The sequence below is a fragment of the Prinia subflava genome, chromosome 19 (genome assembly GCF_021018805.1).
Source record: "Prinia subflava isolate CZ2003 ecotype Zambia chromosome 19, Cam_Psub_1.2, whole genome shotgun sequence".
NCBI lineage: Eukaryota > Metazoa > Chordata > Aves > Passeriformes > Cisticolidae > Prinia > Prinia subflava.
The window spans coordinates 9,637,123-9,659,961 of record NC_086265.1 but is presented as its reverse complement, the minus strand read 5'-3'; the positions used below and the strand labels follow the sequence as shown (position 1 = coordinate 9,659,961).

Below are 22,839 nucleotides of genomic sequence, written 5' to 3'. Positions count from 1 at the left end.
TGTGGGGATTTGGAGCATCCCGTGCAGTTTTACAATCACAGTCTGGTGGTGTCTGTTTGGAACAAAAGGCTTTTCTTCTGCTTATGTGCAGGGGAAGAAAATCTAGGATTTCATAGCCATGTTCAACCCCCTGGTTGTGTGGGGCTGGACATCTCAGCTACACTCGTGTTTCCCACACAACATGTGTGTTTCTGTATTGTCACTTGGGAATGCCTGTGTTTTATTCCAGCTATAACTGTCCTGCAGGCAGAGAGCATTTTCACTGTCCCCCCACAGATCTGGGGAAGTTTACAGCACAAAAGCAAAGTGGATTTCACTAGAGTGCACAAATGTGTTCCTGGTCTTCGTTAACCAAATAAAGAAGTGCCTGTAGAATTAGGACTGAGTGATCAATCCTGGAAGTGGGAGTACTGAGGAAAATTTTGATATTTGGGTCAGGGGAGTGAAGTGGCCAAGTCAAAGCCCCTTCCTTTCAAATACAAGGCTGGTGGCAGGACCTCATCTCTAGTGGTTGCAAAGGAGAAGACTTAACTATTCAAAATTTTCTATTCTTTGAAGAAGCACAAATGCACAGAAAACAGAAATGTTCATGGAAGCTTTAAAGCTGTTGGAGAGGCAGCAAAAAGTCACAGTAGCAGCATGCCTGGGCTGGCTAACACCAAAGATATACAGATATGTGGATAAATATATATCAAATGAAGGAAGAGCACCTGGGAGTGGAGGAAAATCCTGAAGAGAAATGTGGTCAGCAGAGGTAAAGGTGCTCTAAAGGACCTGAGAAATAAAAAAGCATATTAAATGATTCCAGCCTGTCAGGAGTTCAGGGTTTAACGCTCCAATAGTGCTACAGGGAAGCTCAAGAAATACTGAATGTATTCTATATTTGCTGAAAAGCCAGATGACACAGTCACTGTATGACCCATTCTTCCATCCCCACAGTAAACAGAGATTAAACAGCTGATTCTAAAGGTTGGCATTTAAAAATCAGCAGATGAGTTTTGATTTCTAAGGCTGCAGCTGAGGCAGTCTGTGCATTGCTGTGAGGGTGACTTTGTTCCAGCCCCAGAAGGTGTTTTGCACCAGGCAGGAGATTGCAGGCCAGCCAGCCAAGATTTCCAGGCAGAACAATGGGAAGCCAGCAGCAGCTCTTCTAAAATCTGGATTCAAAGGACATTTTGTGTGTGTGGAAGACTGTTGAAGTCAAAGTTGTCCATTTTTTGAAGATGTGGTTCTGTGTGAGGGCTGTAGGACCTGAAGTAAGGACCAGCTGAGGGAAAACCAGCTGTTTAGCAGATGTCACATTAGTGGTTGAACTCCTTCCTTCCTCTCCAGCCATTAAATGCAACCTCCAATTCCTGCCAGCAGTGGTTTCCACCAAATGTGCAGTTATTTTTTTCCTAATGGAGAACAGTTCCTCAGCACTTGGGGCTGGGGTTTTCCCTGCTCCTTTACATGTGTCTTCCTCTGAAGTTGGCAGCTTCTCTTTCCTGTCTGAAGGACAAGGCAGAGGAGATGTGGCAGTGTTGTATTTCAAAGGAATCACTGTGCTGGAGTCGTGTTCTAACACTACAAAACACAATTACCTCCTTATCATTGCTGCACCACAGCAAATAACTTTAATTGGGCTCAGCCTGTCATGGTAAGATGTTGAGAGTTTGTTATTTAACTTTTAAATTTGTGTTGTTTTCCTGCTATCTCTCTTTCTTCAGGGAAACAAGGGTCAGTAAGGCACATACCTTATTGCTGCCTTCTTCGTTCTAGTGCTGCTTTGGCCATGCTGGAGGTTTGTTACCCAAATTAATCCTGGTTTCTCCCAAAGGGAAGAGCTTCCTAACTTAGTGACTTCCCTGGAGAGCTGCTGGCGGCTGGAGCTGGCAGTCAGTCCTGGCAGCACACTGCTCTCGTTAAAAAGGCCAGATTGCAGCTTAATCAAACATCTTTCCAAACTGCAGCAGGGAAATCCAAAGGCTCTGCTTTGGAGAATTGAAACGAGGAACGTGCTCTTAAACTGCTGACACGGTGTTGTTATGGAAGCCAAGGCAGATCTTTAATGTGTTCAGAGCAGGAGACACTGGTTTCCCTTTTTGGAACAAAAAGAGGAAATTCCTTCATGTAACAGGATATGTTAAAGAAATGCTATAGCTGAGGGACTCTGATATTGTCTCTTTCTGTTACTTCCTCAAAAATTATGAATTAGAAATGTGCGTGTGTGTATTTCACGTCTGCCCTCTCTCTCTGCCTTAGGCAGAGCTCTCTCTTCTCTTTTTCCATTTTGGTTCAGTTCAGCAAAACCTTAACTGTTTCCAATTGTTTTTTCCATTCATTAGTTGCTCCATAGAGCCCCACAATGACTCAGATGTTTAATTCCAGTTATGGTAGAATTTTATCTCGGTGTGTAAAGCCTTTGTTGCCGTGATACGATCGGACTGATGAGATTATGGAGCATATTGGCTGCTGAAAGGATGGATAATGGGAGTTGTAGGTGATCCTTCTGTTGTGGCTTTGGCTTCTCCTTTTTGTGGTGTTGTGGTTCATTTGTTAAGATAAGAAAGAAAGGATATGAAACTGGCAGCAATTTGGCTTGACACGAGTGAGATTCTTAATTATGGCTTCCTATGCAACCTTTCATTCTGTGGGACTTCTACTGAATAAAAATGCTTTGGACTTGACTTTGCAGCTCTGTTAAGAAGCAGCAACTCCTGTGTTCCACAGTTTTCTATTGAGGGAGGGCCTGGTTCCAGCTCTCCCTGTGATATTTCAAGGGCTCTCAGATGCAGGAGGATTTAATCCCACATCTGTCAGGAGGCAGCTTTGTGGAACAGGGCTTACACAGGGGGTGATTTGCATCTGTCAGTTCATCTTCAGCCACTGAAATCTTGCTAACCTAGTTATGGATCCCAGACATCCCAGAAAGGAGGGATCTGCCCCTCTGCCTCTTGCTGCTATGTACTCAGGAGTGAAAGTTGTCCCAGGATCAAACAGTTCCTGGCCAAAACTTCCCACATAGTATTTCAAGAGGAAAAAAAAAAAAAGCCAGGATGACTCAGGGATGAGCTCAGAGGAGAGCAGGTGTCCTGGGGAGATGAGGCAGTGAACTGCACAGATGAGGATCTCCAACCAACTGAGCTTGGCTGCTGCAGATGGGTAAAATTATCCTCATCCTTATTTTCCTGGAAGTCTTTAATTTTTTTTTTGTTAGGTTTGTTTGGTTTTGGTTTTCTTTGGTGGTTTTTGTTTTGTTTTGTTTTATTCTTCCTTACAAATGTCTCTGTCCCCAGGAGGGTGGTGCAGTGAGTGAACATCCAAGTGAATCCCCCTGGCTCCTCTCCCGAGCCGCAGAGTGAAGGGTTAACTGGCTCTGCCTCGCTCGGAGCAAGAGCTGGCTGGAGCCAGGCTTTCTGCTGGGACTAAACCATTCCCTACCACGCTGGAGCTCTTCTGGCATGGTGTTCAGCTTGTGCACCGGGGGTTTTACATGTGTGCAGTGCAGATGTTAGCAGGGATACGGCGTCCCCTAATTAAACAGCGCCGGGCAGAAGCCGTCTCCCGTAGAAGCGCCTCGGCAGCACGACTGAGAAGAGGCAATGATATATAAAATGTGACTTACCCTGCTGAGGGACATCTGCTCCTCCTTCACGAGGATTCAGCTCCCTGTGGAGATGAAGGCATGATGTGAGCTCGTGTTGGTGCTGGAGGAACTCGCTGCATCCTCGAGGCGAGGACGCCGGCTCGAGTCGCCTTCCACCACTGGCAGGAAGCGGCAACATCCGTGGCTTTTTAAAAAACTTTCCTGTGTTAAATAGGAAGCTGAAGTGACTTTATTTGTTGAGCTTCACAGCGAGTGCTGTGAGAATACAGTAAGACAAAGAGCCCCAGGCCTTTGCATATGTTTCTGCTGTGCCGTTGTCTCCAAGGAAGAGCATGACTCACTTACGCTGGCTCGAAACACTCCGAAGTAGATTATTTCTCTTGAAGCAGAAGGGCTTGGCACTGCTCTCTGTTGGAGATGCCCTTTTTTCCTAGGCAACAAACTGACAGCAAATTGTTTAGACTTCCCCATGGCTGTTCTGTTCCTTCCCACAATGTCCCCTCCTGAAACAGGACAGAATTTTGGGCTGCGAAGAGCGGTCCTGCGATGCTCCCGCTGGCGCGGTGCTGAGCTGGCAATCAGGCAGCAGAGGCAGTGATTTCCCTGTCTGTCTGTCTCACCTCGGAGATGTGTGGCCCAGTGCCAGGCCAGCTGTGCTTTCCAGGCAGCCTGCAGCTCTTTTTCTCCCGGGTAGGTGAGCCTGGCCTTGAAGAGACAGGCACACGTGTGTTTGTGCCTCGGTGCTTGGGAGGAGCAGGTTCTTATCGGCCTCCTTGGAGCAGGGAGGGAAGGTTAATCCTCTGCAGGTGAAGCTACATGGCCTGGGAGCCCTTGGAAGGGAAAGTGCCATTGTTGGCTCCAATACTTGGCTTAAAATCTTGGCTCTGGGACTGATGATGCCTGCACAGATTGTGTTGGGGAAGGGTAGGCATCTACCTTGTTTCTGTGGGGTTTTTTTATGGATTTGCACCTTCTGTAGTGAGTGTTCCCTGTGGTGCAGCTGATGAGAGCTTTCCAGGAGAGAGGAGTGCTTCTGGAGTGCTGTCCTTCTCCTTGTGCATCCTCACCACAGCCTCAGGGAGCAGTGTCACTGAGAGAGCCAAAAACCTCAGCCAGCACAGGGCTCCTGCACTGGGACAGGTCTTGGATGTGAGCTCGGGAGATCCAGGAACACCAAGAGAGCCTTGGATCCTGCTGGGATCTGCCTTCTCCCATGGGCTCATGTTCAGTGCTGTGGAATGCCTGGTGATGTTTATGTTAAGCCCACAGCTTGGGCTCTGTGGCTGAGTTTGGGAATTACAGATCCAGTGAAGATGGAGGGTGTGAGAAATAGAGGGGCTTATGGCAGTGAGGAACGCAAAGCCTGAAAAAAATGGCTCCAGCTGAATGGTAGAATGGTAAAATCATAGAATGCTGTGGATTGGAAGGAACAGACACATTCCACTAGGGCAGGTTGCTCCAAGCCCCATCCAGCCTTGGACACACTGGTGACTGGAGCTGCCCAGGCCCTGGACAGTTTGACCTTTTCCAAATGCAGGAGGTGATGCCTTCCCTGCTCTTCCCTCTTTTGGTGGATCAGGGACCTTGCAAGGCCACATGAATGAAGGTGTGTCCTTGTCTCCAAAGCTGTGTGTCCTTGGCATTTCTTTTTTTGCCTGGCAAGAGAAATATTACTGACACATGGAACTCACTGGAGCAACTTGCATATTGCATCTTACATGGACTCCACACATGATGCATGAACAGTATGAATGACAGAATAAGGATCTTTTTTGCTGACTTAAGTCACTTCTGCCTTCACATGTTCTGCAGTGTTCTGTCATCATAAGTGTACTTGCTAAAATGGCAATAACTGGGCAGGGTGGAAGGATCCAAACCATCCTCAGCCATTTAGGAGAAAGCCCTGGTGAGTCCAGTGAGGGCTTTGGAGGCAGGCAGTGAGCCAGTCAGGGAATCTCAGTCTGTTCCAGTGCAAGGCCATAAAAAGTGTGTGTGCTCTCTGGAAAGCAGAACATCTGGCAAACTGGTTAATGAGAGCCAGACTGGGGGAGCTCCGAGGCAAATGGAAGAGCTGCCCCATGGGGTTGGTTTATTACTCTTTGGATTTGTAGGAGGTTACTAGTTGGTCGGAATTTTTAAAAAAATTTTATTTATTTAAAGAAATACAGACACCGAACCCCATGAAATTCCAGAGTGACTGCAGTTTGATCTATAATAGCTGGCTGGGAAGGGTGATTTATCCCAGCCCCCTGTGGATGTTTTCTGTCCCTTATTCCCCTCTCAGCTCTGCCCTGGAGATCCCCCATGGCTGCATGAGCCCCTCTGAATGAGAGGAGTTTGTTTGCTCTCAGCCCATGGAGAGTTTTTCCTTCCCCTAAGCAGGGAATTTATTTTGCAGAGGGAGAGGTTTGGGCTCTGGAAAGTTTATGCTCCTTCTCTTTCTTCCTTGTTTTTTTTGTTTTTTATTGTAATGATGACATATGGAAACTATTTACACAGGAGCATGCTCCGCTGCACTGAATGGAGATGCTGGAGTCCCGGCAGTCTCGTTCCGGATGCCTTGTGTAAGCAGCCAGCTGGTTTTGCTTTTCCTTTCTGGTTTTTTTCCCCCCTCTTTTCTTTATTCCCCTCCCTCCCTCCCTGTCTCTCTTTCCAGGGAACGGCTGGGCTAAGTTACACAAGTGTCAGGAAGGAAGCTTTGCCATCTGTGACCGGCTCGGTTCGCTTCCTTTGGCGTGCCCCTGGCGCCGCGAACTTCACCAAATACCTGATTTTTTTTTAAAATTTTTTAAAATTTTTTTATGCTGGAGGTTCCTCGCTGTGCCTGCTCAGCACTCCGGGCTCCTCTCCCGTTAGCTCATCGTGCTCGCTGGTGAGCAAGTGGTGCTAAATGCCAAAACACCAGAGCGCAGCACACGCGTCCCCGCTCCGCCAGCACGCGTGTGCCTGGCGGCTCCTCGCCCTGCGGCTCAGCCTCCCCAAATCCCAGCCTCGGAAACACCCGGGGAAAGGATCTCGCTGAGGTCTGAGCCCCGTTCCTCCCAGGAGGGGAGGGGAGAAGCCGCTGGGTTCTGCGGGCGGCGGAGCGCGGAGCTTTCCCCGGGGGGAGCGGCGGGACCGAGGAGCGCGGCCAGCCCCGGCCATGCAGTGGAGAGAGCCGCCCGCCGCCTGCTTCGAGGAGCCCGGGAGCCCCGCCGAGAGATCCTCCTATCTCATTGAGCTCCGAACTGATGGTAAACGCCGTCGGGGATGTTGTGCAGCACCGAGCGGAGCCGAGCTTGCATTAGTCTGTGTCATTGTTATCATGGGAGCAGCTGAGGAAATTAGCTCGCTGGAGGGCTGCCAAGCACACAGTCAGAGGGCTGCTCTTCAAATTTATTATTATTTTTATTATTATTTATGACCCAGATGATGCTGTTGCCTCGGGGATGCTAGATCAACCTTCTGGTACCTGATGGGGAAGGAGCTGCTCCACAAAATGCAGCTCCCCCCCCGAACACTTCAGTGCATTTTTTGTTGTCTGTGCGTGGTTTAGACAGCAGGAAAGCATCCTGATCTCTAGAGCTGTTTCTCGGTTCCGATCTGCATCTCTGAGTGCTGTTTTGTATTTGCAACCTTGGTCTCAGAGCTGGGACAGCTCTGCTGTTTCCAGCTTCTGTGGGAAGCACTGAGCAGGGTCCTGTCCTGGGTTTTTGCTTTAGGGTGTGGGTGTGTCTTTTCCTAGTGCTGATCCTTTCCAGGGAGGTTAATTTTTGCAAAAGAGCTGCTTCAGGGTTAAAGGTGACTTTGGCATCTTTTGGTGTGTTTGTGTTTAGGTACAGCCAAACAGCTACAAACCTTTGCTGGTTTGGCCACAGTGTGTTTTGATCCTCTTTAATTCTGTATATTCTGTAAAGTCCAGGTTCTGATAAACACATGCTCCTCCTGTAACTCTTAAACATCAAATATGAGAAGGTTTTGCTCTCAGGCTTCTGTTTGAGGGAGTCTGTCTTTTTGAGACACATCCCCAGCAAAAGCTTTGTAAATAATAACATTTAAGAACTTTTTAGAGCTTGCAATATAAGGCTTCTGATTTTTGCATATGGCTGTCATCTTAGTTAAAAAGCAGACAAACCAGAAGGCTGCCATTCCAGCTCCGTGGATAAATAAAAACTCCATCATTCAGGTTTTTTTCTTTTTTTTCAAGAACTGTGCTAAATCAAGGGGTGTGGGGGAGGAACCGGCCTCATTCAAACATTTGTCCAGATTTTGAGTGGTATTTTAAGGGTGTGGGGGAAGCAAGGAAGAGAAACAGGCTTCGTGCTGCAGAATGCTCAGCAACCTGAGCGTGCAATCTGGATGGGCTTCAGGAACCCCGGAGAAATGTTATCTTAATTTGATTTGGGGGTGGAAGAGGCAGCTGTGGCTGTGCACTGGTGAAGGGGTTCTGATTTCTTCCCACTCCTGCCTCTGCCAGGAGCACATGGTGCCATTTCTCTTGGCGGGTGCAGAGTTTTTGGCATGGGCTGCCTCTCCACTCCAGAGGGTGTTCTGGAGAGACTGAATCAGTAATTCATCGAGGATTATTTTGTCACAGCAAAGCTTCAGCAGGCTGTCATGAGAGGGGAAAAGAACCTCGTGGTGCTTCTTGCCCACTCTCAGATAACAACTTCGAACGCAGAACGAGCTGCCACACCACAGCTCCTGTGCTCATCAAATAAGGGGGAAATCAGCACTGCTGTGCTGGCAAGCTCAATTTCACATGTACCCACTTTGGGAACATGAGGCACTGGAGGAGGGAAGTCTCTTCTGAAAGCAGGAACAACCATGTGATGTGGGAAATGTTTGAAACTCTGGAGAACCAAAAGTGTGGCCAGCTCCACCACAGGCCCCAGGCAGGTCTCATTGCTGTGGGTTCTCTGCTTAGTATTCTTTGTCAAAGGTAAAATAAAACCCCCAGTCCCAGAAGAAGAAACCAAGTGACATTCACTTTTTGTACAGTAATTGTTTTCTTGCTTAGTTTTCATCTGTCTTAATAGCACTGAGGCTGCAGAGTGCAAAAAAGGCAATTATTTTGGAGTTTACAGACACACCCTGTGTAACTCTCCCATGGGAAGGGCACTGTGTATGTGTAGCTCTGCTTGGGAGTTTTTGGGTTTTTTTGCAATTGAATTGTTTGGGTTTTTTTTTTTAAAAATCTTCATTTACAAAATCTGGTTCAAATGTTCAGTATGGCATTGCTCCATAGTTCTTTGCTGGTGAGAAGGGCAGGCGCTCAGAAATTTCAGAGTCAATGTGTGGAGTGTGAACAGGAAATTCATCTTGCAGTTTGTTTGCATCAGAGGGGTGTCAGTGCTTAGCAGCACCTCGGAGTGCTCTGAAGATGTGTTATTTAGTGACTCTGAAGTGCTGTGAGAAATGGGGCTTTCCACTCAAAGTACTGACAGCTTCTCTCCTCGCACTGGTGCCCCGTGGCAGTGCTGTGCCCATCCTTCCATGGCCTCTGCTCCAAGGACATGTGCAAAAAGCTTTTTGCTCCTTCACAAACCCTCTTTCCTCCTCTGGGCTGGGCATCCTGGGAGCCTGGTGGCTGTTACCTGCCTGGTTGTAGTTTGTGATGCTGATAGCAAGCTTCAGGCATGACAGCACACAGCTCTGAGCCAGGAGAGCTGCTTGCTGCATGAATAGGAACCTGTCTCTTTGATGATCCATGGGGAGCATTCCCGTGTGGAAGTGCTGGCTCTGAGAGTCTCTCTAAAGCTCCTACGTGCCCCAAGTCCATTTATCAGTGTGCAAGGTGCCACTTTCCCAGCTGCCCTGCCTGTGTGTGATCCCAGAGCTTCCATCCCACCCCTGATGGCCAACTCCTGTCTCTGGTGCAGATGGAGGCAGCTATGACGTGGTCAACGACGCGTCCAGCCCCGCGGCCAGGGAGTGCTGCGCCCAGCAGAGCTCTGCCCGCCACAACTGGGAGATGAACTACCAGGAGGCAGCCATCTACCTCCAGGTGAGCCCTGCTGGGCTGGGGAGGGTGGGCTGCAGGAGCTGCAGTGGTTCTGGGTTGAGGGGAACAAACAGCTTCTGGAAATTGGGGGCCTTGCCAAGGATTCTGCTTCGGGAGTGGGGCGGTGCTGGAGGCACCTGCAGAGAGGTTTTGGAGGTCATTTGGAGGAACTGAGCAACAAAACACCCACCCTTTCCTGAGGGCTGTGGTGGTTGGGGATTCAGCACGTGCACAGTTCTGCCACCTTGGCATGGAGATTTCTGCAGCTGGTCACAGATTGTCATTTCATCTCTGAGGTCAGCACTCTCCTGGGGACATCTCCTGTTCTGCAAGGGCAGGTCCCAGTCCTGCCCTGGCCATGGCGTGGGTGGGTGGCCCCATTAGTGTCACTCAAGTCCTGCAGGTCATGTGAGATATGAGAAAAAGCAGAGGCCTTGATTTCTACAGGATTAAAGGATGCTGGGATTAGGATCAGCCCAGCAGCGAAATTTATAATGTTTAAAACAATGAAGAATCAAACCTCACCCATGCTTCAGCTGCCAGAACCACCATCCTTACTGCAACAAAGAGTTTGCATTTTTAAGCTTACTGTACATCTGGTGTGAGGAATTAGCCTACAAAACTGAGCTTCTCCCAGAGCTGGCCAGTCTGAAATGGTTGCTGGGTCCATTACTGTCCATCGTTCTCTTTATCCCCTTTCAAACTCTGAGGTGATTTGGACCCAGCTGGATTTCTTTTTTGTTTAAGCCACTGCAAGGTGAGAGAAACCATTTGTTCTCCCCTGCTCTGACCCCACAGGACTGAGAAATCTCACTTCTCAGACATTTTAAAGCAGTGTAGGCTGAACCTTGGCAGCACTTGAGCTCCGTGGTGTGCTGGAGCAGCCCTGACAATGGCAGGGTGGCTCCAGCCTCCTCCCCAGGCTTTTGTTCAAACTCCTGATTATTGGAGCAGCTCTGCAAAGGCTCATTGAGCTGTGCAGCTCTGTTGCTGATGGGCACAGCAGGCCTGGCCCTTCGGATGGGGATGATTGCTGCTGCTGCCTTGACCAATGGCCACGATGACACTGCCCTTGAAATGAGGCAGGATCACTTAAAGAGAGTTTTGTGAGCAGTGCTGCAGGCAAGTGTCAGGTCTGGGTAAGAGGCCTTTGCTGTCCAGCCACGTTTGGAATTGCCTGGCACCCAGGAGGCAGGATTTAGGCTGTTTGTCATTCTGCAAGTGTGCTGTGCCAGGCATGGATGGGAATGACCCTGCTGATCTCAGCCTGGGCTCTCTGCAGGGCTGGCTGTGTCCTGCCCCAGCCCGGCTCCCTGACCCAGCAGTGTTTGTTCTGAAACCCAGTGTGAGCTGGAGAGGGTGAGGAGCACTGGGAACCCTCCCCTGAGCGAGTCTGGAGAACACTTCAGTTCCTAAAGGAGACTTCCCTGACCTCGTTATCCCTTTGCAATCACAGCTATTCTGCTTTGATAGTAATAGCTTGACTGTCCTCGCAGTAATTGCCTGCCTGGAAAGAAGTTAATTTAAATAAAACCTCAGCACTTCTTGTGCATCCATGTGGCCCTGCTGGGGAAAAAAGATCTCTTATGACAGTTCCCAAGGGGCTGCAAGTTTCCTGTGAGTGACAAAAGCTCCCTTGCCAAAACTGTTGACTCGAGAAAGAGAAGAAGCTGTTGGGTGTTTCTGCATGAAAACCCTCTAAAATTTCCCCCAACTAAGTTTCATCCTAGGGGTAAAAATAGTCACGATGTAGCTGTTTGAAAATCAGTTGTAGGCAAAGTGTTAAGATGGAGTATCTGACCTTTTAATGTTAATTACGCTTTCTAGTTAAGAGGGAATGACAGATCAGCATAGAGACGTGTTAATTTTTCATGGAGTCTGTCTTACATTCCTGAAGCAGAAAACACTCTGTGTGCTCCAATGTTTTCTCCAAGACATTTTGCAAGGCCAAGATAAGGAGGAACAACTGTCAGCCAGGTGCCCTGGAGCTTATCTGGGTGTTTTCTTGTTCTGTCCGGGGGAAGTTTAATCAAATAAGTCTGTAAACACGTGGAAGTAGTTGTAAGTAAATGAAGTGCTGTGTTTAAGTTGGGATGTTGGCTGAAGTTTCTTTGCCTGCCTTTATAAACCCTCCCAGCTCTCTGCCTCATTGTGAAAAGGCTCAGGGGGTTCTGAAGCAGGAGTTTGTGAATGTTAAAGAGTTTCATTACTGAAATGTGGTTGTGAACAGAAGGGGGTGTCCCGTGTGTGTAGAGTCCATTCCTCCATAAACACATCAACAACAGGCTGTAAATGGCAATTGTCTGTTGGGAATTGTATCCAATCCCTATAAAATCTGCATTCTTCACTCCTTTATAGTCCTGAGAGTCACTAATGCAGTTCCCTTCTTTATTCCTGCTGCCCTAGGAAGGAGAAAATAACGACAAGTTCTTCACTCACCCCAAAAATGCCAAAGCACTCGCTGCCTACCTCTTTGCACACAACCACCTTTTCTACCTGATGGAGCTGAGCACGGCCCTGCTGCTGCTGCTGCTGTCCCTCTGCGAGGCCCCAGCCGTGCCCATGCTCCGTCTGGGCATCTTTGTGAGTACCTGGGACTGCATGGGAACATCTGCCTGCTCTGCAGCCTGGGTAGGGGGAAAACCATGGCCAGGCAGAGAGGAAGGAGGAGGCAGTAAGGGGAAAAAAACCCACCTGGCTTGTTCTGTAAATGGTTGACAGCAGATAGGCCAGACAGCAAAACTTCCTTTTTCCATCTGATCTAGGCAGACCACAGTGAAAATGACACTCATTTCATGTTATTGATTTGTGCAGTTCTTGGTTTTGTAACAGAAATGGGTGTTTTTTTCCCTTTTTTCGTGAGATAACTCAGCAATCTGTGTGCTTTGATGGGGTGGCTTCAAAGTTGTTGTCAGGGCTGGTGCCATTACCCCAGCAGCACCACTGGTTCCTAGAACACAGATCAAGACCCTCCCTCTGATTGTCCAGAATGTCTAATTCAAGAGAAAACCCTTCTCTGTATAAAATCTCTCTGCCCAGCAGCTCTCCTTGCTGTGTTTCACTAAAATGTTACAGTCTCCATCTTTTTTCACAGTGTTTCTGCTCAAGTTGTTGATGTCTTGGCTTTTTGTTTCAAATGTATCAGTAAGCTTTTTTCTGTGTGGCTCAAGCCCAGAAGTGACCTGGATTTCAGGAAATTCTGGCCTAGGAAATAGCACAGGCTTTAATAAAAGCACAAAGCAGTAGGTCTAGAAATTTTGTGTTAGCTATAAAAGAGTGGCTTGGGGTTTTCCTGCATGCCACAAGGTGATGTTCAGACTGCTGTCAAGCCCACCTGCTCCCTAAAAAAGGAGGGACAGGAGTGTGGGCTGTGCTGTGCTGCTGCTCTCACCAAACCTGTGCTCTGGCAGGTCCACGCAACCCTGGAGCTGTTTGCGTTAATCGTGGTCGTCTTTGAACTCTCCATGAAGATGAGGTGGCTGGGCTTCCAAACCTTTATCAGGCACAAAAGGACCATGGTCAAGGTGAGTTTTCTGCTGGATTGTCAGGGTTTCTCCTTTAGCACCTCCAAGAACCAAAGAGCCGGATTAAATACTGGCCTGCACTGCAGCAGGGATGGCGTAGCCGCCGTGTCCCCGCTGCCAGATGATTCATGCGAGATCCCTGAACTCTCAGGGACACCTCCCATCCTTCCAATGTCCAGATGAAGAGGTGCTCAGCCAGAACTTTGATTCCCCCCTTTTCCTGCAGACGTGTGTGCTGTTTGTGCAGTTCATCGAGGCCATCGTGGTGCTGGTGCGCCAGACCTCGCACGTGCGCATCACCCGCGCCCTGCGCTGCATCTTCCTCGTGGACTGTCGCTACTGTGGGGCTGTCAGAAGGTGATGCTGGCCTGCCTGGGGCTTCTGCCCTCATTCCCGGGGCTGGGCTGGAGGGAAAGCACTCAGATCCTGCAGGCATCCCAGGAAAATCGGTGTCTGTCAGTGGTGTTTGTGTTCAGATGGTTCTGTTGTGACCTCAGCGTGGATGTGCTGATGGTGCACAGGGCTGGGGTGTGTGAACCACCTCAGAGACCAGCACAGGGGTGTGGCTGCATTGGCTCTGCTCCTTGGCTTGCTTGGAAGCTGCACAGTGAATCAGGGCTGCTCTTTAGTCTGGAGAAGGGGAGTTGGCAGCGTGACATTAGTGTTGTTTGCAGTACCTGGGAGCTGACTGCAAAGGACAGATGGGTGGCTTGGAAATGATCTTGATTTAGCAAGCTTTCTACTTTTAATCCTTGGAGGGAGTGGGAAGAAAGCCCTCAAGTGTGGGGTGGTGGTGGTGGGTTTTTTCTTTCCCCTGACAACCTGGAGGAGTAAATGTGCAAATCTGAGTTTGTTAATGTTTTCTTAATTTTCAGAAATCTGCGACAGATCTTCCAGTCCCTCCCACCATTTATTGACATCCTTCTCCTCCTGCTTTTCTTCATGGTGATTTTTGCTATTCTGGGTGAGTTGTATTTATGGATGGAGAAGTGATGCTCTTAACCGGTGATTGTCCAAAAGCAACAAGAACAGTCTAGATGAATAAAAAGCTGATCAGATTCCAAGTGTTGCCAGGATCTTCCCTTTATCCCGTTTCATCTGCAGTCATCTGGAAGGCAGAGTTAAAACATCCAAGAAATCTGAAAGCTGGGTGTTTGATTTGGAGACAAAAGTCCTTTTGGCCTCTTCCAGAGCAGTCAGTGGTGTGTGTTTTCAAGCTCTGCTTCCACCACCTCTTCCTCAGTGCTGGCAGTTTAATCTGCATCCACACAAACATGTGTGTCTGGAGTGTACCTGCTGCAGTCCAAACCTTCCCCAGAAAGTTTATATTCCAAAAGCAGCAGTGAAATGCCAATGACATCTATTGGCAAATCTCTGTGGAGAAAGTTTTCCAGATACTCCCATCTTCAGGGTGTCAGAGAGGATTTACTGTTAGTGGGACCTTCCCTTTGGGAACTGCTCCACTGCTCGACATTGAACTGACTTTATTTTTGTTTGTTCTTTCTCCTTTCTCTCCTCCTCTGTTTTCTCTGCTGCCTCTTTAGGTTTTTACTTGTTTTCTCCTAACCCCTCGGATCCAGTGAGTATCTTGATTCTTTCATTAGGAATCCAACATTAGAGTGCAGTCATGGTTTATTCCATGGGAGGAATAAAGGCTGCTGCTCCCAGGCTGCCTGGCAGTGTCACCCTGCTGTACCCTCTGCTGGGGAGGAAGGCTGTGCAAGGAACTTCCTCCGAGACAGGATGTCCCAAAGGGAACATTCTCAGAGTTGTTCCTTGTTTTTGATGCCTTCATTCAGCCAAAAGAGCCTCCTGCTGCTGTCCCCAGGGGAGGAGGTGTCTGGGGCAAAGCTCGGCCACTTCCACTGCTGTGGTCAGAGTCCAGCACCCTCTGGTTCCTGCTGCTGCCCAGGCTGTGGCTGGGGAAAGTGCTTGTAAAAATGTGCTTCTGGTTTAACCCTTCACACACCACTTCTCAGGGAACTTTAAAAAGGCCCAGTGCTGAAGTGTTTTTCCCTAGGGAAGGCATCAGGGAACTGTGGGAGTGCCACATCCAAAGGGGTGGGGGAATGGTTGTTTCTTTGAACAAAATGTCCCTGTGAATTCCTGCTTGCATTTTGCCATGGGATTTTTTTCTTTCAGTACTTCAATACCTTAGAGAACAGCCTGGTGAATCTCTTTGTGCTTTTGACCACTTCAAAGTAAGTTCATGCTCTTCTATCTCAGTCTGTCCCTTTGTCCCAAAGGAGTCTGGCAGGGCCAAGAGTTTATCTCAGAAATGCTCTGTCTCCAAATGGGTGACCCCTTTCCTCTGCCTGAGAGAGAGAGAGAGATGTCCAGGGTCAGCCTGCATGGGGAGAACTGGTATTTCATTTTCACTTTAGGACACTGTGACCTCATCTGCAGAGTTATCTCTAAGGGCTCAGACATATTCATCACTGTGAGGGCAATAAGAGGGGAAAAAGCTTTGTTAGGCCTTGGTCCAAGAAGGGGAAATTTGTGTTTGTGCTTCTTTGTCAGCCAGCAGCTCGCTATTGAGAAGTAACTTCCTATTCCTGCTCTGCACTTCACCTGTCTGCTAGGAAATTGGGATAACAGCAGTGAGCAAATATTGATCTGCTGTCAGGGAGAGCCCTGAGGATTAGGAAATTAGCAAAGGATGGAATAAATCTGAGGTTTAACACCTGCACTGCTGTTGTTAAGTATCAAAGCACAGCCCTCAACCATGTCACAAATCTCCTTTGGTGTTTGGGATGGGTGAGGAATGTGCTTGCCATATTTGTTATTTTTCCACGAGTTTTGTAGGAATGTGCAGCACTTTAGGCGTGAGTTTATACACACACACAGCCCCCTGTGCCCTGTGCCTGTTGGGATGTGTGCTGTGGTTATTTGGTGGTCACCCCTGTGTCCTGTGCAGTTTCCCTGATGTGATGATGCCGTCCTACGCCCGGAACCCCTGGTCCTGTGTCTTCTTCATCGTGTACCTCTCCATTGAGCTCTACTTCATCATGAACTTGGTGAGTCCCCAGGGGAGCATTTCGCTTCCCTCTGCCTGGGTTTGGAGCTCATTGCTCAGCAGAGACCTCCCCTTGAACTGCTCTGCAATCATCTCAGACCCTTTGGCAGAATACTTCTAGAAATGGCAGCTTGGCTACAGATAGAACTCTTTTAATGTCTAACCACGAGGAATTGAACTAAATCACAGAAAACCAAATTATATGAGCATCTTTCAACTACTCTCCCATTAATATCGTGCTTGGAGTGACATACTCAGTTGCTTGAAATTTATTATCCTTCTCTGTCTTAATTATTTATCATAAAATGGCGTTTTATTATCTGGACTTGCCCGAAATACTTTGTAAATCAGTTTGAAGGGGATGGAATTACTGAGTATGGCAGGACTGCAGTGCTGATCCCTGCAGAGTGAGAGCACGGCTGCCCAGGGGAGGATGTGAGGGCTGGAAAGGGGCTTGACAAAGGAACTGAGGAGTTCTGCAGCCCAAGGAGAGGGGTTTGATGCTTGTGGTTGGATTTCACTGCCTTTCCAGATGGAGGGTCAGCTTTGCTGTGTGTTAGCCAAAGCTCCCAGGAGGGGTGAATCCAGCAAGCAGCCCTCAAACCCTCCTTTCCAGGAACGGATCAGGGCACTTTAATAAACCTTCTGATACAGTTTTCTGCTGGCATCTGTGTGGTTTAACCGTAGCTCTTAAAATCCACCAGCGAGTGTTGAGAGGCCAGAAACATCTGGACTTCCTCCAAGAAGTGGATCAGAGCCCTGAGCCTGGGGCTCCCTTTGTGGGATCCCTCGTGCCAGCGGGACCTCGCTGGCTCTGCCAGCATTCCTGCTGCAGGCACTGCCTCTCCTCACTTCCCTGAACCCCTTCAGACTGCAAGGATCAAAACAGCTCTTTTTCCCTGTCTTCTCAGCTTCTGGCTGTTGTGTTTGACACTTTCAATGACATTGAGAAGAGGAAGTTCAAGTCGCTGCTGCTGCACAAGCGCACGGCCATCCAGCACGCGTACCGGCTGCTGGTCACCAAACAGGTACAGCAGCAGCAGCCCGGGCTGGGCTGCTCCAACAGCACCTCCAGGAAAAGGGAATCCATCTCTGCTGGTGGATGTCTCATTCCTGTAGCTTGTTCACTTCTGTTTCTGGAGAAAAAGTAGAGTTCTGAATTTCAGCCCTGTGTGAGGTTATGGCTTGATAAAATGAGGGAAATTTGTTCTGAGGTGCATGTGATCGTTGATTTGTCCCCGATTCAGTCTGGGTCACTTGAGGACTTGTTTGGGTTACCAAGCATCATTATTGAGAGGAGGGATGGGTCATATAATTGAAGACAGAATCCATTTTCCAGAACCTGCACAAATGAACAGTGCAGAAACAGAAGGAATTCACCTACAAACAACTTTTTACAGGGACAGGTGCTGTGGGGAGAAGGTTGATTTCTTGCTTAACTTGTTGGAGCAGCAGGAGAAATAAGACCCCAAAATAACTAACCCACTTCTAGTAGATTAGTTCATGTTTAGTGCACATAGCTGATGGTCCTAAAAAAGTGCCATGATGGGATCTGTTAGGCTGCCTGCTAATTTCCCAAGGAGAGGGGTTGAACTCTGCTTGGGGTGTCTGGTTGGAGAATTTTCAGGTGATGGGGCAACAGGGAACAGTTCTGCATTTTCTGGAGGGGCCGATTGCCAAGGAGGCTTTCTGATCTCTGTGCCCTGGGATGAGCTCAGTATGTTAAAGCAATAGCTCAGGGTACTTAGGGGGCTCAGTTATAATGTATGAAATCCTGCTTAAAACAAATCCAGAGTGAGAATTGAGAGCCTCAGTGCGTTCCTGCCTTTGCTGCTGCTCCTGACAGCATTCCTTTGTTGCCAGAGGCCGTCTGGAGTTTCCTTCAAGCACTTCGAAGGGCTGCTGCGGTTCTACAAGCCTCGGATGTGTGCCAGGGAGAGATATCTCACCTTCAAAGCCCTCAATCAGAGCAATACCCCTTTAGTCAGGTAGGATGGTCCTGCTGCTGCCCCCAGAGCAGGGAGGCTGCTCCACCCCCTGCAGCTGGGCTGTGCCTTGAGAGGGTGGCTGGGTTTGTGGGATGAGCATTGTCTGAAGGGTTTTTCTGGGAAGCAGGCAGGGGTGGGTGCCCTGAGAGCTGAGGTGTTCCCTGGGAGGTGCTGGGGTTCCTGCGTGCCCTCTGGTGGATGCAGGGCTGTGCTGGCACTGGCAGGCAGGAGCTGCTCCCACTGCCCTGCCGGGGCAGCGCCAGGGGCTGGGGAGCAGCGCTGCAGCCTGCGGGGAGCATCCCCTCACACCGAGCTGAACCAGTCTGTGCTCTTATCCAGCAGCTGGCTGTGCCCCCCAGGGCTTTGTTAATTAAAATTTGGTTCTGCTGGTGCTTTCAGGCCTCCATCCTCTGTGTTATGAGGCAGAGAATTGCCATTCTGGTGGGGGGGTGGGTGCAGCTAACTCCAGCCAGCAAGGGAGCAGAGGGAATTAGAGCAGGAGACCTTCTCTTCCTTTTCCTTTGTTCTGGCCATAGACAGGTTCCAAGAGACTCTCCTGTGAAACTGCTGCTGATGCTTCTCCTTGAAGTCAAGTGCCACAGAGAAGTATTGAAAATGGCACAGGGAGAAAGACTGAGTTGTGAAATTTAGGCACCGATGTCACCAGTGAGAGTCTGAGAAGTTCAGCATCCTCACTTTCAGATACATAAAAGCTGTTACAGGCCTGACCCCGAGCACCTAGACTGGCACTCATGTTCTATGAGTTTCTTTGCTTCCATGTCCCTTTTCAAACTTCATTTTCACCTTGAAAAGAAAATGTGCAAAGATGTTAGGAAAGGACTGTACGAGTAATTAAGCCAGTCCAAGACTTCTACATGAAGAGCAGTGCAATCTCCATCGCTTGGAGTTGGCATCTAAGCCTCAGGTCTTTCCTCTCAGGGGTAAAATCTGGAGTTCAGTTCCCTTAAGGGCTGAAGCATTACAGAAAGGAGATTCTGGCTATTGTCAGTCAGGAACCTTTGGCCAGGCAGGGAAGAGGTCACTGTGGAGTTCTGTCAGCTGTGCCTGCAGTTCTGATAAGGAGTTAATAACTTCCAGGGACTCTCCACTGGTGATGTCTGACAAGGACAATTAAGGAGCTGGTCACCCTCAAGGCTCTGATCAGATGTTTCTTTCTGTTTTGCAGTCTAAAGGATTTTTACAATTTCTATGAAGTTGTTGGCTTAAAATGGAAGGTAAGAGTTTGTTGGTGGAGAGGAAGGGAACTGTGTGTGGGAGGGAGACAAAAGGACTGGTTAGGGAGGAGCTGGTGAGGAACAAAGGCAATCTAAGAGAAGCAGGTGATGGGGGTAAGGTGAGTCTCCATCCCTGCCCTGTTTTTGTGCCTGGATGTGGCTCTGGCTGCTGCTGACCGTGGCTGTTCTGCTCCCAGGCCAAACGGAACCGCGAGCACTGGTTTGATGACCTCCCACGGACTGCCTTCCTCATCTTCAAAGGTAACACACTGTTCTCAGGGCAGCCTGTGTTCAGCTGGCAGGAAGAGGATTTCTTTACAAGGACAGGACACTCTGATGGGGCTTTCTCTTGTCCCTGGCAAACACCTGGGGAAAGCCTTCCAACCAACTCCCTGTGTGTCCAGAGCCTCTGAGGCCAGAGACTGGGATTCAGGGAAGATTTCTGTCCTGTAAATGTTCTTGCAGTGACTGTGGAGTGGGGTTTGGGTTGTCACAAGAGCTGTTAGGCTGCCTGGTCCCCAGATGTGTTTGCAGCTCCTGTTCAGGTCAAGGACAGCAGTTTAGGAAGGGAAAAGAGGCCTGGAACCCCCATCAGAGCAATGTCTTGCCAGTTTACCTCCTGTGTCCCAAGGTTCCTGACTGGATGTAGCCATTCAGAATTAAGGACCTGCAGCTCTTCTGAGGTGTTGTGTGCTCCTGGGGAACAGCTTGACACCCTGAGATCCAAATACAGCTGCCACAGGAGCCCTCAGAGCTCTGCTGATGTTCCAAACATGGACAGAGCACTTATCTCTGTCCACAGCCCAGAATCAGCACATGGAGACCAGACAGAGCATCCTGGGGGCTCAGGATAAGGACTTCATTGCTGCTAAAATTCTAAAGGATATTTAAACTTGCTCCTGAAAAGTGAAAGTTAATCATCTGCTGATGTGTTCAGCTTCTGTGCTGAGGATTGGTGTGGAAAATGTCTCTAAGGAGAAGACAGAGGGATCTGTGGTATGGAGGATGCTGTAAGCACTGGTTTTGTCATCCTTTCCTTCTCACAGGCATCAACATCCTGGTGAAGTCCCGTGTGTTCCAGTACACCATGTGTGAGTAGAATAATGAGCTGGCTCTGCTTGGCTCCCTCGCTCGTGTGGCTCTGGTGTGCTGTGTCTGCCAGCCTTCCAAGGACTGAGCAGTGCTTCAGGGACAGGTTTTGGAGTTTTGGTGGAGAGGGAGGGAGCTGCTTCATTGTACCTCCAGCCTGGGCTCTCAGCCCTGCCTCTGAGGCTCCTGGCTCAGCACTCAGCACCCCTGTGGGGCTGCTGCTGCAGGAGCCAGCTTGTTGCATTCAGGTGGGTTGGAGATCAGCTGTCCCAAACCTTGGGGGTTTTATCTTGCAGCTGAAGGATGCTGGATGTGGAAGTGCCTTGTCACTCAGCCACATTCTGTTTGCTCTTGAGGAGCTGAGAGCGTCCTCACTGCTGGAGGGATTGCTTGGCAACTGAGCTGCCTGTGGGAAGGAGTCTGTGCTTCTCTTCTCTAGAGGAGAAGGAGTGCTTCCTCCTGGTGCTGCCTGCTGTCTTCTAAATGATCTGTTCCTACTCAGTAATTTGGGGATTGGGTTTTGGTGGGGTTTTTTTAGTTTTGTTTCTTTTTGAACATAAAGGCACTGCATCTGGTAAAGACATGGGGGAAGACTCGCAATTTATGAGTTCAGTTTGTTCATTGAGTTGGAACCAATGACCCTGCCACTTGTCCTAGATTGTATTCTTTTTGTTAGCCTAAGAAATGGGTATCCAGCAGTGGGTTTGCTATGGGTATTTCCTTTGTTTTCCAGACACTGTGGTGGCTGTGAATGGAATTTGGATTCTTGTTGAAACCTTCATGTTGCAAGGTAGGAAACATCACAGCTTGTTCCTTGACTGTGGTGCTGGGGGATTGGAAAAAAGGGAAGACTTGAGGAAGCTGTTCTTGTGTCTTGCAGGAGGCAATTTCTTCTCCAGGAATGTCCCATGGAGCTACGTAGTCTTCCTCACAAGTAAGCTGGTGCCTCCCAGCAGAGCCGTGTCATTTCCTGAGGAGCTGGGAAGGGAATTGAAGTTAAAACTCAACCATGGGTGTAGAGCCTCCATCCAGAACAATGGTGTGCCTGGCAGGGATTGTTTTGTAGACTTTTCCAGAGAGAAATCTCCATGAACATAGGGAAACTGTTGATTTGGAGAGGAAAAGTCTATTGGGGACCTGACTGAGAATGAGGAGGATGGGTGGGGTCTGTTAAACCCCAGTTCAGCAATCCTGTAAAATCACCACACCCCCACGAGGGCAGACCTTCCCCTGAGCCTTCCCTGTGGTGCTGCTCACTCCTGACCCCTCTTGTTTTGCAGTCTACGGCGTGGAGCTGCTCCTGAAGACCACTGGGCTGGAGCCTGTGGAGTACCTGTCCTCAGGCTGGAATCTGTAAGTGCACATTCATCTTTTTGGGTTGGAAACTCCAACCTCTGAGCCAAGCCTGTGGAGAGGAGGCCTTCAGCCATCTCTCATAATTGTTCTGCCCCTGGCCTTGTGCATCTCGTTAGGCTGGAGCAGCATCGATCCCTCTTCTCTTCTGAGGCACTGATAAATCACTGCTCTCACATTTATTTTGTTTTATTTTTCTCTCCAGCTTTGACTTCTCAGTCACCCTGTTTGCATTTCTGGGGCTGATGGCCCTGGCCTTTGACATGGAGCCCTTTTACTTCATCGTGGTCCTGCGGCCCCTGCAGCTGCTGAGGTGAGGGGGGAATGTGGGAGGAACAGCCTTGTTTTCCATCAGCCCCACTGGGGACTGAGCTCCTCAGCAGGAGAGGGCAGGGATTGCTCTGTGGGAATGCGACCGTGGCCAGCAGGAATTGCGTGGGGTAATGAGATTAGGCCGAGTTATCAGAACGAACGATAACAAAAACTTGGGATGGGATATGAGAGCCCCGTGCTTTGGAGCTTAAGCTGATCTCTAATAGAGATCAAGGGATTTACTGGGGGCAGATTATCCTGTGTGTGCCTTCATGGGGTTCTTACACCTCCTCTAAATTGTCTGATGCTGCTCAGAGAAAAGCTTTTCTGTCAGGGTGAGATGGTCTGAGCCAGTTTAATAATTTCCATTGAATTACCAGAAATTACAGTTTTCAAAGGATGCTGCTTGCTAGGGTGAAGTACTGCCCTGCTCCAACTGCATCTCACACTTGGAGCAAGACCATGGCCTGTAACCTCTCTGCAGTTCAGGGAGCTGGGGCTGATTACCCCCTCATGTCCAACCCACTCACCTTCACAAACACCTCCAGAGCCACAGGGGGAAGGGATTTGGGGTGAAATGTTTCATTAAAAACAAGCTAATGTAATTTAGCTCTTCAGCGAGGATTTTAAAAACACTTCATGACACTCAAGAGGGGAGAAAAAAAAATGTTTTCTCTGTTCCTCCCCTGCCAAAGCCTGTTTGGCAGCTGTGTTGCTCTGTGAAGGCTGATGGGGTTGCCAAATCTTAAA

General features: G+C 49.0%; 1 protein-coding gene across 5 annotated transcripts in view; it reads left to right on the top strand.

Annotated features, from left to right (window-relative positions):
* Positions 1–22,839, top strand: part of TPCN1 (two pore segment channel 1) — a 41,099-nt gene that overhangs the window by 9,097 nt on the left and 9,163 nt on the right. For 4 of the 5 annotated variants that reach the window (XM_063416155.1, XM_063416151.1, XM_063416153.1 and 1 more), the window contains 17 exons: positions 9,451–9,575; positions 11,979–12,155; positions 12,983–13,096; positions 13,323–13,453; positions 13,972–14,060; positions 14,641–14,675; positions 15,239–15,297; positions 16,014–16,113; positions 17,024–17,140; positions 17,976–18,100; positions 19,287–19,335; positions 19,533–19,596; positions 20,382–20,426; positions 21,158–21,214; positions 21,305–21,358; positions 21,705–21,777; positions 21,983–22,090. In XM_063416155.1, the coding sequence (XP_063272225.1) occupies positions 9,451–9,575; positions 11,979–12,155; positions 12,983–13,096; positions 13,323–13,453; positions 13,972–14,060; positions 14,641–14,675; positions 15,239–15,297; positions 16,014–16,113; positions 17,024–17,140; positions 17,976–18,100; positions 19,287–19,335; positions 19,533–19,596; positions 20,382–20,426; positions 21,158–21,214; positions 21,305–21,358; positions 21,705–21,777; positions 21,983–22,090 (1,522 nt within the window). Of the gene's footprint in view, positions 1–6,307; positions 6,823–9,450; positions 9,576–11,978; positions 12,156–12,982; positions 13,097–13,322; positions 13,454–13,971; positions 14,061–14,640; positions 14,676–15,238; positions 15,298–16,013; positions 16,114–17,023; positions 17,141–17,975; positions 18,101–19,286; positions 19,336–19,532; positions 19,597–20,381; positions 20,427–21,157; positions 21,215–21,304; positions 21,359–21,704; positions 21,778–21,982; positions 22,091–22,839 lie in introns of those variants that run through there. The other variant, XM_063416156.1, reaches the window with a different exon arrangement.